Source organism: Alexandromys fortis, unplaced genomic scaffold (genome assembly GCF_014885135.2).
Source record: "Alexandromys fortis isolate MF-2015 unplaced genomic scaffold, M_Fortis_MF-2015_v1.1 scaffold_1, whole genome shotgun sequence".
Taxonomy (NCBI): domain Eukaryota; kingdom Metazoa; phylum Chordata; class Mammalia; order Rodentia; family Cricetidae; genus Alexandromys; species Alexandromys fortis.
Window position 1 is genome coordinate 2,900,670 of NW_026067927.1, and position 14,104 is coordinate 2,914,773.

A 14,104-nucleotide genomic window follows, 5' to 3' on the forward strand; every position below is an offset into this window, starting at 1 on the left:
CAAAGAAAGCTGAGCTCTCTGAGGAGATCTGTGTGCCACTTTAGAATGGAAATTCCTCATTAAGTCCTCCGGCACGAAATCTTAAAGGGAGACTGTAGACTTTCTGAGGAAAGTCCTGCGTGTCTTATACTGGGTTGCATTTGGGGGTGGGGGGGAGTGGAGTGTCTGCTGTTTGATTGATTTAAATCAGAAATCAGATCATTTTTCTCATTTCCTGCATTTCTCCTTTTCCTCACCCCCACGAGCACCTTTTCTGTGAAAACTGCGTATCAAAACAGATTTTTGTGATTGACTTTTGTTCCTTTTAAGAGCAAAATGCACCAAATCTCTTTAGGAAATACGCTAGGTTTGCTCAGAAAGGTTTCTGTCCATGCCAGTTTTGCACAAAAGACCCGGCTGAACTGTCCTCCTCAAACATTCATGAATGGTAGTTTTTCCTATGAGCTTGGCTTAAAATAAGTCAGATCAGGGCCTCGTGCCAAACTGGATGCAGGACTTGTTTTATTAACCACAAAATGTGAGATTGGTGTCACTGTATCCCAGTGACAGATTCTTTGGAGTCCTCACTTCCAGAGATGGGTTTTGAGATCACCACTTGAGTGAGAGTCTTTTGTAGCCAGGAAGATTCTCCTCTCTGGGTGGGGCCAGGCCAGAAAGCCTTGGTAGCATTTGCAGAAAGCAATTTCCTGTTTCCCTGTGCAGTGTGATTGGTGACAAGCCTATCAGGCCATATGTGTAAGTTAGTTCAGATGCTGTGTTAGTCCACCGAGGCAGATGAGATTGGATGGTTAGAGTCCTCTGTAGGTGACACCCTGTGGGAAGCCGGTGACTTCTAATAAGGGTGGGGCCTGGAAGCACAGTTCCTTGGCTTGGGAGGAAGAATATTGATATTCAGATGTTATCAGATCCTTTGTCATCAGCATTTTCAGAAGAGAGAGGAGCCACTTCCCTCAGCTTGTGTTCTCATCCAGGTTGTGGTGTGCTGATTGGGAGGAGTATGTGCCTGTAGTAGCTGAGATGCAGCCATTAAGGACTGGCAGCAGATGCAGCTTAGAACAAAGTGTTACTGCTCTCATCAGCCTAGGAACATTACAAAGACTGACCTTTGGAATTTTTCTACTCAATACAAGTCATAAGGGGAAAACTTACGTCATTTTCAGAAGCCTGATTCTCAAGTCTTTAAAATCTTGTGTAGTTTTATTGTGTATATGTGTGTGTGCATGTGTAGAGGGCAAATTTGTGGAGCCCATGCTTTCCTTCTACCTTTACATGGGTCCAGAGATCAAACTCAAGGTGCCTGCATGACAAGTGCCTTTATCCACTGAAGTATTTTGCCAGCGCTTCCCTCACCTCCATTTTTCTCTTTAGTGCGCGTGCTTGTGAATTAGTGTTTGGAAGATCTCTGTCATGCAGTACAAAGGGTTTCAGCTCTGAAAAGTCAACAGTGATTGAGATAGTGCAAATACTGTTCACATGGGCCGTGCGCAACCAGTGCCTCCTTTTTGCTACATGACATTTTAAATAACTTTGCTTGTTTTAGGGGTGAGCTTACCTGTGATAGAACCTTATCATTTTTCTGATAAGCAGTGATGCTTTTACACAGACTAATAAAAATTTTAAATAGAGTATAAATTTTACTGGATTTCTGAACTCTTATATAAACTATCTTAAAATTATAGTTTATGAGGCATAGAATCAATAGAATATCATTTTAACTGACTTCCCAGTTCCAACATGAAGTGACAAATGCTTGGGCCTGGTAATATAAAATGACCCCTGAAGCTGTTCTGAACATTATACTTAGCTTTGGTTCAAGGTGCTGAGTTTACTAGGGTGCTTAGTTCATATTCTCTGGACCATCAGATTTTTGTTTTGTTTTAGTAATAGAGTTTGAAGTTTGCAGAAAGACCTGACTTGCTAGCTAGAAGATGTCACCTGTATAGACATTTCAGATATACATTCATTCTGGAGTACCTGTGCAGGGCAATTTTTAAACAAGTTTAAGGATTTGCCTATTGAAGATACCACTACTCATACAAATATCCCAACCCTTACAAGTGAGGGTTTAGGATACTACTCTATCAGGGAAGGTGGTGGTTTTGAAAGGTCATCTGCTGCCCAAAAGATGGTGATTACCTCCTGCCAGCTGACCTTGACTTTACAACTGGGTGTCCAGACCATTGGTTGGCAGGCTCAAGCCTGTGTGCTGTCAGCATCTGGTAAGTGGCAGGCATTAACCGAGAGGGAGGTGGCAACTTGCAGCCATTACGTTGTGAAAGTACCGACATCTGAAAGGGCATTTCCTAGCCTTGCCCAAAGGCCTCTCGTGGAGGTAGCGGTCCACTGAGAGCTACTCTTCTATACCATTGGCTTGTTGTTTCTGCAGTCCCTCCCCACTTGTGTTTCCATGTTTATCAAATAGATGCACCTTGCTCTCTGGAGACAGCGGAAATGTGAACAGAATATCAGGCCAGGTAGCATGAGATGAGTTCTCCTCTGCTGGTGGACAGTGCTCTCTCCCCTCTTCCTGTTTGCTGAGCTGTAAATCCCGGCAGACTTCTTGCCAGACGATCAGCCAGCAGTTCACCTGATCTCATCAAGAGTTGGCTGTGCAATTCTTGAACCTTAATGGATTCCGAGATGAAGCCTGTGTACTTGTTGTCATTAGTTTAAGTAGGTGAAGCTTTATGCAGATTGACATGGCTGAAAAGGAATCCAGAATTTCTTCTCTGTGTATGGGAAGCTGGATGAGTGCTCAGGTGCTGGCTTGGTTCTTTTAAACCTGAAACTCTTAGGTTCTTTCATGCATCATAGGAGACCACATCTGTTACAGTTACGGCAACACCATTTGTGGTTTTCAGCTGCTTGTGGTATACTATGTCAATTAACTGGAGATTTGAGCAGAATAGGCTCTACTTTTCTGACATGTGCTCACATGAATGCATGGACTTGGTTCCCTGTATGCCAGAATAGGTTCCCTTAGAGCAGTGGTCCTCAACTTTCCTAATACTGCGATCCTTTAATACAGTACCTCATGTTGTAGTGACCCCCAACCAAGCATAAAACTATTTTCTTTTCTGCTTCATAACTGTAATTTGCTCCTGTGATGAGTCGTAATGTAAATATTTTTGGAGATAGGTGTTTGCCAAAGGGTTCATGACTCACAGGTTGGTGACCACTGGGTTAGACTGTTATTGCAGGAGACCACCTTAACCTGAAAGGCAACTGGAAAGTCAATGATAGGGATGATTCCAGGATGAAAAAAAAAAGAAATTTGGAAGGATTACTCTCAAAATTGACACTAGCAAAGAACAACTTTTAATTCTGAAAAAAAGGGGGGAAAGAGTATAGATGTATGTGTGTGCATGCACATACCTCCTTGTGCATTTGAAATTAGGTGTGGTAAGGGGATCAGTTCATATCTGCTGACTACCTAAAGGCCTAAAGCTGCTCCAATGAACTCCGTTCTAGGAATTTGCTTACACTTATATCCCATTTCTATCTTATCCCAATATTCTGCCTCCTGGTCCTGGAAGAAAGGACATTGCTCAACAATCAACAATTAGTAGATGGAGCAAGAGAGGAAAGAGTGGTAGCCTGACTGGTCCAGGGGAATAGATAGCCTCTTGCTTAGAGAGCTGGTTGGCATGCATCTCTGGAATGGAGAAGGCTTAAGAACATTCTGCAGGCAGGCTTCTGGCTCCAAAATCTTAACTTTACTACCCATCAGATGTGTGAATTTAGCTATTTACCTCTTGGCATCTTAACTTTCTTGCATGCAATGGGGTTGGTAATAAAGGTAATTTAGGGTGTAAGAGTGAAATGAGTTAACATAGGAAATAGACTTATAACCGTGCCGGGGACCTAAGAGTCATTCTACAAAGGTTAGTTCAATTTTCATTCCTTTGATTGATTAGTGGGTGTTTCCTTCCCCTATGCAGTTCTCTTGTAAGTATAGGACATAGCTGACTTCTGAGCCATAGAAGAGGGGCACTGTGGTTCACACTCTGCACCTGGCCTCTTCCCCTTGCCTACTCTGCAGTACCACTTATATAACAAATCATGTTGTCATAACTGATGTGACATTTTTGATGGCGCAGCTGCTTCAGCCCAAGAGACTGGAGTTGTGCTGCAGAGTGGGAAGAGCACTGAAGCAGGAGTCCAGTCCAGCAGCTCCACCTCTGCTCTCCTGAGAGCTGGGCCAAGTGTACCCGACTTCCATAATGATCTATGAAACTGAGGGTATAGCATGATTTCTCTCTCTCTCTCTCTCTCTCTCTCTGCCTCTCCTCTCCCCCTCCTCCCCACCCTCCCCTCTCCAGCATCTTGCAACACTACACATAAGAGCACCAATTCTGATTCTACCCTGAAAGGGTATGGGGTGCCTATGAAAGCTCTTTTAACTGTACAGTAGAACCTAGGCCACAAAGCTTTGCCAGCCTGCAAAGGCATAGTTTAGAGAAGCATTTTGACAAAGCCATGCTAATCAAACTTTTCATGCAGTTATGGTTCCCAGACCAAAGAGATAAATTCAAAAGAGTCCTGCTAGAATGGAACAGGATGTCACTGGGAGAAGATAGAACCAGAGAGAAGGATGCTCAAAAGTGGAAGCAACCCTGCCTTTCACCATGGAGGGCTGCATGTGAAGGAACACGTCTGGGGTCAGGTGCCAAGGGCAAAGAATCAGGGTAGGGAAGCGTGTTGTTATTTCCACTTATTCTCTGGTTGACTCTGGGCGGATGATTTAGCCCTTCGGGGCCCAGCTGGCTTATCTCTTAACTGGTGTACTCTCTTTCACTGGGAAATTTCTCTAATGTCTTTTCGAGTTCTAAGATAACAGTAAATGCAAAGAGAAACCTGGAAGCCTACAATGCAGTGGGGGACAGTAGGAGTATTTACCACCCACAGCTTATCTGCTGAGCTGTCTTTAGTTCTGATATTCTTCACAGAGAAGAGGAAAAATGTTGTGCTTGTCATAGAATTCTGTAAGACTAATAGAGTTTGCCCTTTGATTTGTCAACTGTCTCGAAGCAAGTGAAATGGAGAATAGGGGGTAATATACAAGAATAAGACTCCACGGCCAAAGGTTTACCCTGAATCCGAGGTATGTCTTGAATCAAAATAGGTTCTTTAGAAGCTTGTTACCTGTAAGCCAGGAGAGATGGCATGTACTTGTGAGCTCAAAAGAAACACCAGGGTCACTTCTGGGGTTCAGCTCGGTTTCCACAGACACTTTGAGGTTTACATAGTAAGACTGTGCCTCAAAAGGAGAGGAAAATGAGGGGAAGTAGTGCAGATAAGAATACCTTCCCTGTGCTTTAAAAGTTACCCTGGGTCATCTTCAACACCCCCACCCTGCACCCCATGCATATCACAAATTGTAAGTGAATTAGAGGTTAATGTGCTTATTCCTTAGTAGACTGGGTGTCCCTTCCCCACCAAGACTCCCAAAAGTAAAGATGATGACTTGTTTGCACATGTACTGTAACCCTGAGCCTAGCACCTGGTGCAAAGAGTACTCACAGAATACTGACTGAAGAGAAGCGCAAAAAGAAATAAGGTGCACAGGAATGTACCTTGTTGTTCTCCATAAGTCAGAATAATATTGAAAGCTTTTATGCTATAGGTTTTCAACCTGTTATCTTCATTTGTAGTTTCTTATCGACCCATGAGGAAATAGCATTCTGTCTTACAGATGAGAGGCAGGGGTCAGAGACGATTAAATGGCTTGCTCAGTGTCGTACAAGTTAGTAAGTTTAGTGACAGGATTCACTCAGACAATGATTTGTCTAATTCCAGAGCCCTCCTTTCCATTGTAACTCCACAGTAATTCTTAATAGATGACCGCCACTGGTGTGGGCAACGGACACTGGAGTCTGGGCTCTGAAACCCATCTGTAAGTGGGATGGCATCTGTTTGGGCTGAGGTTGGTGACTGAGAGGCTAGCATGGGCCCAGTGGTGCTGATATCCTCTGAATGTACTAGTGCTGGTGGTCCTCATGTATCGCATTGATTTGGACACAGTATTAGTGTTCCCTAGTAACCACCCGGAGAGTTCCTGAAATCGTTTTCCATCACAGTTTTTGAAGTATAAGCCATGTTCCTGTGGCAGCAGAGAGAAGCTGCTTCTGAAAGTAGTGGCTTTGGCCCATGAAGGTGGCTTAGAGAAGACTGGGAAGACAAGAAGGAGATCTACCCACACACTCCTCCACAAGAGTGAGGACTGGGTATCGTGGAGGTAGAGAGGAAGGTCTTACTTAGTCCCTGTCCTTGAGGACCCCAGAGCTTCCTTGTAAGAGGCTCTTATACGTGAGGTCAGGAAGTCTGTGATGTCTGTGTGTGCAGTATCTATGTGAAGGCAGAAGGTGCCCTCTCAGGCAGAAAGTTCAAGGAGTCAGCTGAGAGGAAAAGAGCACATGGGATGAAACCATAAATGGTAGTTAGCCATGTAGAAAAGTAAAGCCAGTAGAGGACCAGAATGTCCAAAGCCTGATGTCACCACGCAGAAGATCCTAGCAATGTGAGGTAATTGGGTCTGACTCAGGCAGCGTGTGAAAAGAATGTTACAAGATGAGGGAGAGAGGTGAGGCAGACACCAGGTCATGGAAGGTCCAATGCACCGTGCTAATGACTGGATTTTATTCTGAAGCTCAATTGTCGTCAAAAGGAAATAGGTGTCAAGATCAGAGGCTGGGAGAACAGATGGAAAGGTACTTGTGCAATCCAGGTGGGAAATTGTCAAGAACTAAGTTAAAGCAGTAGGAGTAGGTGGGCAGGGGTGGAGGGAAGACAGGAAGAAGGCATATTTGGGCAGTGAGGTGATTGGTTGAAAGATTGATTGAGGAGGAGCTTAGATTTTGAGAGTAATGACGAGAATGTGTTTAGGATTCCAAGTTGGGGCCTCTCGTGAAATGGTTGTTCACTCCTTTAGATAAGAAGAAGAAAAAGAGAAGATATAGGGAGAAAAATTATGTCCATGTGGGCAGTAAGTGGTATGGAAGTTGGCCACTCAGCAGGCCAAGTGAGATGGGCCAAAAAGCATGCATACATACACACAGAGAACTCGGGAAAAATAATTTCCAAAGAAAGGCCTGAGAGATGGAAAGGAAAAGGGACACAAAGGAAGAGCAACATCATGAAAATAAAGGCAGTGGACACTGAAGGTGAAGTAGTGACTGTAGTTGAGTAAGATATTGTCAGAGAAGGGAAGGACTGGCAAGTGTCCATTGAGTCTGGCAAGTTGGTGATTTGAGCAAGAACAGTTTCAATGGAGTGATGGGAAAAAGCCCAGCTATAGTAGGAGTTAAGTATATGGGTTTGGGACCTTGATGGGGTTATGAATGGAGACCTCCTTGTCCCTCACGCCGGCCTTAGAAGGAAGAAGACTAAGGTAAGGAGTGGCAAGGGAGGTGTGGGGACTGAGGAGGGCTCTGTTGTTATTGCTTTCTTGGCTAACATGGAAACCTGTAGGTGCAGGGGCTCAATGGAGGCAGAAATTGAAGGCACAAGAAAGAAGAAATGAAGGCAGCAGCAGAGTCCCCTTCCCAGTTCCCGAGGAGAGGGTGCTTGAACTGGACATTGTCATGCATCACCTTCCCTGGTTCTGATGGGCCCAGAAGAATGAGAGCGTGTGGAGGAGCTTGGGGGAGGGAGGCTTCTGCTATCACATTTCTTCTCTCTGAAGTGAGAAGGAAAGCTTGCTCCTTTTCTGGAGTTCCAAGGGCTTGCCACAGTGGTTCTATTCGGACCACTCATCCATTCACATATCCAGTGTTTACCTACTTCCTGGTATGTGCTGGTCCAGCTTTTGTGCTAAGATATTCAGTGGTGCACAGGCAAGTCTCCAGGAGATCGGGCAGCCTCCTCATAAGTAAATAACTGGTCATAGTAATAACAGACTGATTTTTTTTTTGTAACACCTTTGGGGCAGACAGACCTTAGGCTGGTCACAGAAGGTTCTAATCCATGTTCTCAGACAGCTGGATCCATCAGAGAGGACAGCCAGACGCACGAGGGTCATGCCTGCTCATCAGCTGGCAGCAATGGCAGGTTTAATTTGGGCAGAAGCCTGGGTTGAACTGGGATGAGACTGGTTGGAGAAAGGAAAGTTCTGTAGATTCTTATTTACTGGCTGCAACCTAATAGTGGGACAGCCTGTCTCTGCTGCTCAAATATAGAAGTGGGCACGTGATTCAGGACGTTCCAAGATGATTGACCTTCTCCCTCACAGGGGGTGGACATGTGACTTAAGACAGGCCTTTGTCGGGGAATTTTATGAAAAAGAAGCTGTTAGTTCCCAGTGGGAAGCTAAGAGCCTGAAGACCTGGAGCTGTCTGAGGCCAGACTTTCCCACCTCCATGTCTCCTGCAGAGAGAAACTTGCTGACAGTGAGTTAGTTGAGCTTTGTGAGAGACTTGAAGGAAGAGAATGGAGAGAGGAGAGAGAGGAAGTGATGGTGTTACTGCAGTCTGAAGTTGAAAGAACAAAGCAGATTCTGCTTTCCAATAACTTACCCGACAATGTTTTCATTGTGGCCAATAGGATTAAACCCAGGCCCTTGCACAGGCTGCTGCGCAAGTATGTCTACCACTGAGCTGTACTCCCAGCCCTATCAAAACTTATTTGAGTGGGATTTCTGTCACTTACAGCCATAATCACCCTGACAGAAGGGTGGGAGCTTGCAAGGAGACCTAAGAGTACCAGGTGAAGCACAGAGTCAGAGCTTGAATGTGGGGCCCTTGTAGGGAGTGGCTGTTTTGTATTTGAAGAGTTGGGGGCTCTGGGGAAATTAGAAGTGACTAGAAAAGAGGAGTAAGATTGGTTTGGGAGGTTTTCCTGATCATTTAGGTGAAGAGATGGGGGGGGGGGAATCTTGGAGGCAGACCATATGAGATCTAGAATCTGATTGAACGTAGGGATGAGAGCATCCTTCCAGTTTGAATCTGTGTGGATTCCCCTGGAATCCAAGCCAGCAGGCTGGAAATCAGAATAGCAGGAAAAGTCATGGCTAAGGAGAAACCAGGTCAAACCAGGAAGTTTAGGTTTCCCAGAGTCACTCTCTGGAAATGTTGAGCAGTTTGTTTGGGAAGAACTTCTTGAGCTTAGAGGAGGGGTCTAACCTATGAGAACTGGACTCAGTTTCTTTCCTGGTAGGATCTTGGAATAGGGTTGTCATTCCCTGAGGTGCATATGCAGATGGACAGGAGGAACCCACATGGTAGAAGTGAGCCAGGGCACCTACCTGCATGGGTCTCTGTGGGAAGCTCAGAGGACAGAAGAGCTTGAGAAAGCTGAGGGTGCCAGGGGGAAGTGAGTGTCAGAGAGATAGTGAGGATTGAGTCCAAGCTCTGGTATTGTGTGGTTCAAACAACTGACCCTTGAAAGAGAAATTTCAATGGAGAAAAAGGACAGGAGCCAAACTCAAGAAAATCTCAGTGATAGAAAGAAATCTATTCGGGGTCAAGAAATTCAAGTCCATGTGGTATTGGCAAGATCCCTAACTTCTCAAGGGCTCTGCATGCTACATATAACATTTGGAACCTGGACTGGTTCAGTCTTGAGCTCATAATTTAAATCCTGCTATTCAGCAAAATAGATGCTCTTCTGGCGAGGAATCCATCCTTCTCCCATGGCCATCCCTAGCTGATATAATAGATAGAACAAAATTAACCTTTCAAGACTCTAGTGCTAAGTAAGAAAGAAACAGGAGCCTCAGGAAGTTGTGGACCCTCGTACCTGTTGGTCCATGTACTGTGTCCCCCGAGGCTGTGGAGCCCACCAGGTCAAATTGTGTTTCATACTGCTGGGGTTGCAGGAAGGAGCAGGTGCTGCTGTTCCGCAGGAGGCATGGTGATGATGACAAGAACACAAAGGCAGACAACTTATGGGGTGTCTGGATGAATTTGCATGGATAGAAGGAAGGCTTGTGGAGAACTCCAGCCGGGGCAGGAGCCCATGTCTTAGGAGAGAGACTATCCTATCCTGGGGACACCAGTGGGCAGGGGCAAGAGACTCCTGCTATATCTCCTCATTCTTCTACAGCCCTATCAGTGGAGGGCACTGAGGAAAGGTGGTAGAGTAACAGAGGGGAGACCCTAGTTTTGAGCACCCTCTTGTTCTCCTGCACCCCCATGTGCGGTTATATGCTATTTCTTCTTTGGCTGCTTCCTTAGAATTGTAACCATGAAGGGCCTTACTATTCTCTAATGTTGGCATGTGTGTGTTTATTTTACAAATACCAATGAAGAACCAGCTGCTTTGGGGCACTTTATACTCTTCCAAGAATAGAACTCAATAGGATAGGCAAACTTCTGTCTTCAGGACATGACAGTGTTAGGAAAGGAAGATAGTAAAGAAGTAAGGAAAATGAGGCTATTTTGTAGAGTGATGTGTGTCCCCGTGGAGGAAATTGGGGTTAAATAATGGAGGACAGTTAGGGAGAGAAGGGATAAGAAAACAGGCCAGGATGGAAAGGCCTGAGGCAGAAATCAGCAGAGGCAAAACTAATGAGGCTGGACCACAGGATTGGGAAAGTGAGGCTCAGGAGAACTGAAGAGGCAGTTAGGGCAGCGTGTGGGCCTGGTGGCTGTGCAGTAGCACTTGGGTTTCACTGTGGCTGCGGTGAGAGATGTGTCTGTATTAAAAGATCCCTGTAGGGCTGGTAAGGTAGCTCAGTGGCTAAAAGTGCCTGCAGCCAAGTCTGACAGCCCACAGGGTGGAAGGAGAGATGTGACCACACGGGTACTGCAGACACACACACTTATGCACGCACACAGTGCACATGCATGCACACACAGAGAAAGGGGATATAATGTCAGAATTAAATTTGTAAATCTAAAAGATTCCTCCATGTTCAGGGAAAGACAAAACCAAAAGACTGAAATTGTATCAGTGGTGTCTAGGAACTGGGGTGTGGGTTGAGGGGAGGGATGAATTGTAAAGGCATATAGGAGAACTTTTGTGGGAGATGAAACTATTCCACTTAATTATGCTCGTGGTTACACAATTATGTATTTTTTCAAAAGGGTGAATTTACTCTGGGTAAACTATAGTTCATAAACTTGTCTAGTAAAATACGCAGGGTACCATGTGTGATAGGACGTACCTGTTATCACTGCACTCAGGAAGCTAAGGCAGAAAGATGACAGTTCACGACCTGCCTAGGCTATAGAGAGAGACCGTCTCAGGAGGGGGCAGAGGGATGGGGTAAGAGAGAGTTGAGGGTAAATATGACGAAGATGTATTATGTACATTTATGAAAATGTCAAGGATAATTTTTAACTAAAATTACAAAGGAATCACAGTAAGTCTTAGCAAAACTGTCATGTCTGCCGTGTGGAGGATGGTGGCAGGGAAGCCTGGAGGGAGAGGCCACCTTCACAGGGCAGTTCCTTCATCCAAGCCCTCCTTACAGTTTAGACTGCATTGCATGCTGTTCCTGGGGACTTCCTTGCATCAGTTTATTGATGTGTGTTCCTAGTTTTCCTGTTTACACAGCTTTCCTTTACAACTGGTTTATAAGCTGGAGTGGATGGAAGCCATCTGCTTCATGGTGCAGGCTCACAGGACATGCTTGTTACATTATTTCTTTAACATCCAAGTGGTTCTTTCAAGTTCCTCATCCCTTTGAGCCATGTCTAATCTGGCTGCACAGATGTCACTGTGTCCCCAGTTTATAGATGAAAAAAAAAAAAAAAAAAAAAAAAAAAAAAAAAAAAGCATACGGCAGCATCCAGTAGCCTGAGCTGTGGAGATGTGGGGTTTGCCCTTTGCTTAGCCGTCAGCGTGGTGTGGGGGGGAAATTACTCAGATTCTCCGAATCTCAGCTTAATCATTGACGAGAGACAAAAAATTAACACATTGCAAATACACTGTGAGGATTAAATGAGGTGGCACAGCTGAGAGCCGTTAGCACGTATCTCAGATTCCTCAAATAGTAGCTATTGGTATTTTTGTATCAAAATTGTTTATTCGAGTCAGCGTGGCCAGTGCCGCACAGTGGGATCCAGTATTTTTGTTCCTGGGGTGTTTTCTGCCATGGCAGAGCTAACTCAGGTCAGTGTGTTCTTGTTACCAGTTGCTTAGTTCAGAGCTAACTACTTTTTGCCAACTCAGGTGCTTGCAACATAGTATTGATTATTTGTGGTGCCCTCAGCATGCATGGCAGGACACTGAGGAAAGGTTTTAATAGTGAGGCAGAAGGATTTCCTCCTCTGCCCTTAGTGCAGAGCTGCCTCTGGAGTCGGTGCACTCTGCAGCCACACCAAGTAGGAACTGCTCTGGAGCTCCCACCAATGTGCAGGTCTGGGAAGACTCCTGAAAAGGATAACAGTGAAGCTGTCTTTAGAACTGGAGAGATGGCTTAGGAGTTAAGAGCTCTGCTTGTTCTAGACTACCCACAACTGTCTGTGACTCCAGTTCCAGGGATCTAGCCACATACATGCAGACAAAACACCCATACATGTAAAATAAAAATTAATTAATTTAAAAAACAAAGTTTATTAAGGGCCTGGAGAGTTGACTCAGTAATTAAGAGCACTTGTTACATAGAACAGAATATGCACAAAATGCATTTTACATCTCTTTTGAATGTTTTTTTAAAGGCAGTGCTTAAGTAATTATCAGTAGGCGAAAAGGCAGGATGTTGCTAGTACCCAGTAATGTCTCTGAATGTCCCTTTTAGTGATAGCTCCCTTCTCACTCTCAAGGTCTGTGACCTTGGCTTTTCTGACAGCTGTTTCCATTCTTTCTATAGAGCTTACCACCAGTGTATGAAGCCCTTTCTTGCACTGTCTAGTATTTGCCTGAGTTTAACATAATTGGAACTCCACCACTAGATATCAAGTCTTGTGATCTTTCTATGTTATGTTTATAATATGTATCCAAACTGATATATATATAGCTGGAATTTGTTCATTTTCATTGGTATATAATGTTATATAACATTCTATATCGTTCATTATTATGGATTTTTAATGTATTTATGGAGCATCCAGAAATATTTGTGAATATTTATGAAAGCATATTATATATTATGTATTTCTGTGCTGTGTAGTACTTACTATTATACACCAAACATGACTATTCCATTTTAAGTTTGGGCCAATTTCAAAGAATGTTAGAATGCTGCTTTGAATATATTCATATATGCAAGTGTGTGCTTGTGTATGTGCGTGTGTACATGCGTGTGTGTGTGTTCTGAGGCACGTGCATTTTGTAAAGGGTTCTGAAGTGGAAATGGTAGGGATTTTAACTGCAGGTCTTTCCACACACTGTGGCAGTCACACTTTCTCTCACTCGTGGAGGAGATCCCTGTTGTCAGATCTTTTCTCTTCTGCAGCTTATGGGGTAATGGGTTCCCTGTGCGTTTGCCTCCTGTCTTCTAGACGAGTCCTGGAGCAAAACAGTGTCTCGTGTATTTATTAAACAGTTGTTGAACACCTTGTTTTGTGCTGTCTTTGGTTGGGTCCTGATTTTCTCGTTAGTTTGTAGGAGCTGTTCTTGGTTCTGCCTACTGGTCCTCCTCTGTTTCAGTTTGCAAATGCTGTTTGCTACCTTGTCTTCTCACTTTCTTAATGGTGTGTCTGTGATAAAGAGATGGCCTTATTTTTAATACAGTCATATTTTCTTTCTCTTATAACTAGTGTTTTTTGTGTCCTGATTAAGAAGCTTTTCTTTCAAGGTGCAAAAACTGCCCTCTTTTTTGTCACTATCTTGAGGCTTTTTCCCCTTCCCGTGTAGGTGTTTAATTTACCTGTAATTAATTCTTGTATGTGCTGTGTGATAGGGATCCAGTTTTGTTTTCCCCCTAAATGGATGCTCACTCATTCCAGCATCGCTTATGAAAAAGTCATTCTTTATGTCCCTATTTTGTGACGTTCTCTGTGCCTTAAGTGATGTGTTTATGTACACAGGGAATTTCTTGCCTGATTTTATTCTTAATCCATCATTACACTGTCTTAATTACTATATCTTCATAACGTGTCATCATTTAGAAACTCTCCTTTGCCTTTGCCTTTTTGTATGCCTAAGCTTTTGGCCCTTTGATTGCAAATGCTAGAATATATATATGCATTTGCACACAAACACACTCCTTTCTTGTGAC

At 44.2% G+C, this 14,104-nt stretch overlaps 1 protein-coding gene across 4 annotated transcripts in view; it reads left to right on the top strand.

The window, feature by feature from the left end:
- Gnao1 (G protein subunit alpha o1) overlaps nt 1–14,104 on the top strand; it is a 141,604-nt gene that overhangs the window by 2,549 nt on the left and 124,951 nt on the right. The window contains exon 1 of one of the 4 annotated variants that reach the window (XM_050144375.1): nt 12,279–12,301. The exons of the other annotated variants lie outside the window; for them this stretch is intronic. Coding sequence (XP_050000332.1) covers nt 12,294–12,301 — 8 coding nt within the window. The 5' untranslated portion in view covers nt 12,279–12,293. Of the gene's footprint in view, nt 1–12,278; nt 12,302–14,104 lie in introns of those variants that run through there. 4 annotated transcript variants of the gene reach the window in all.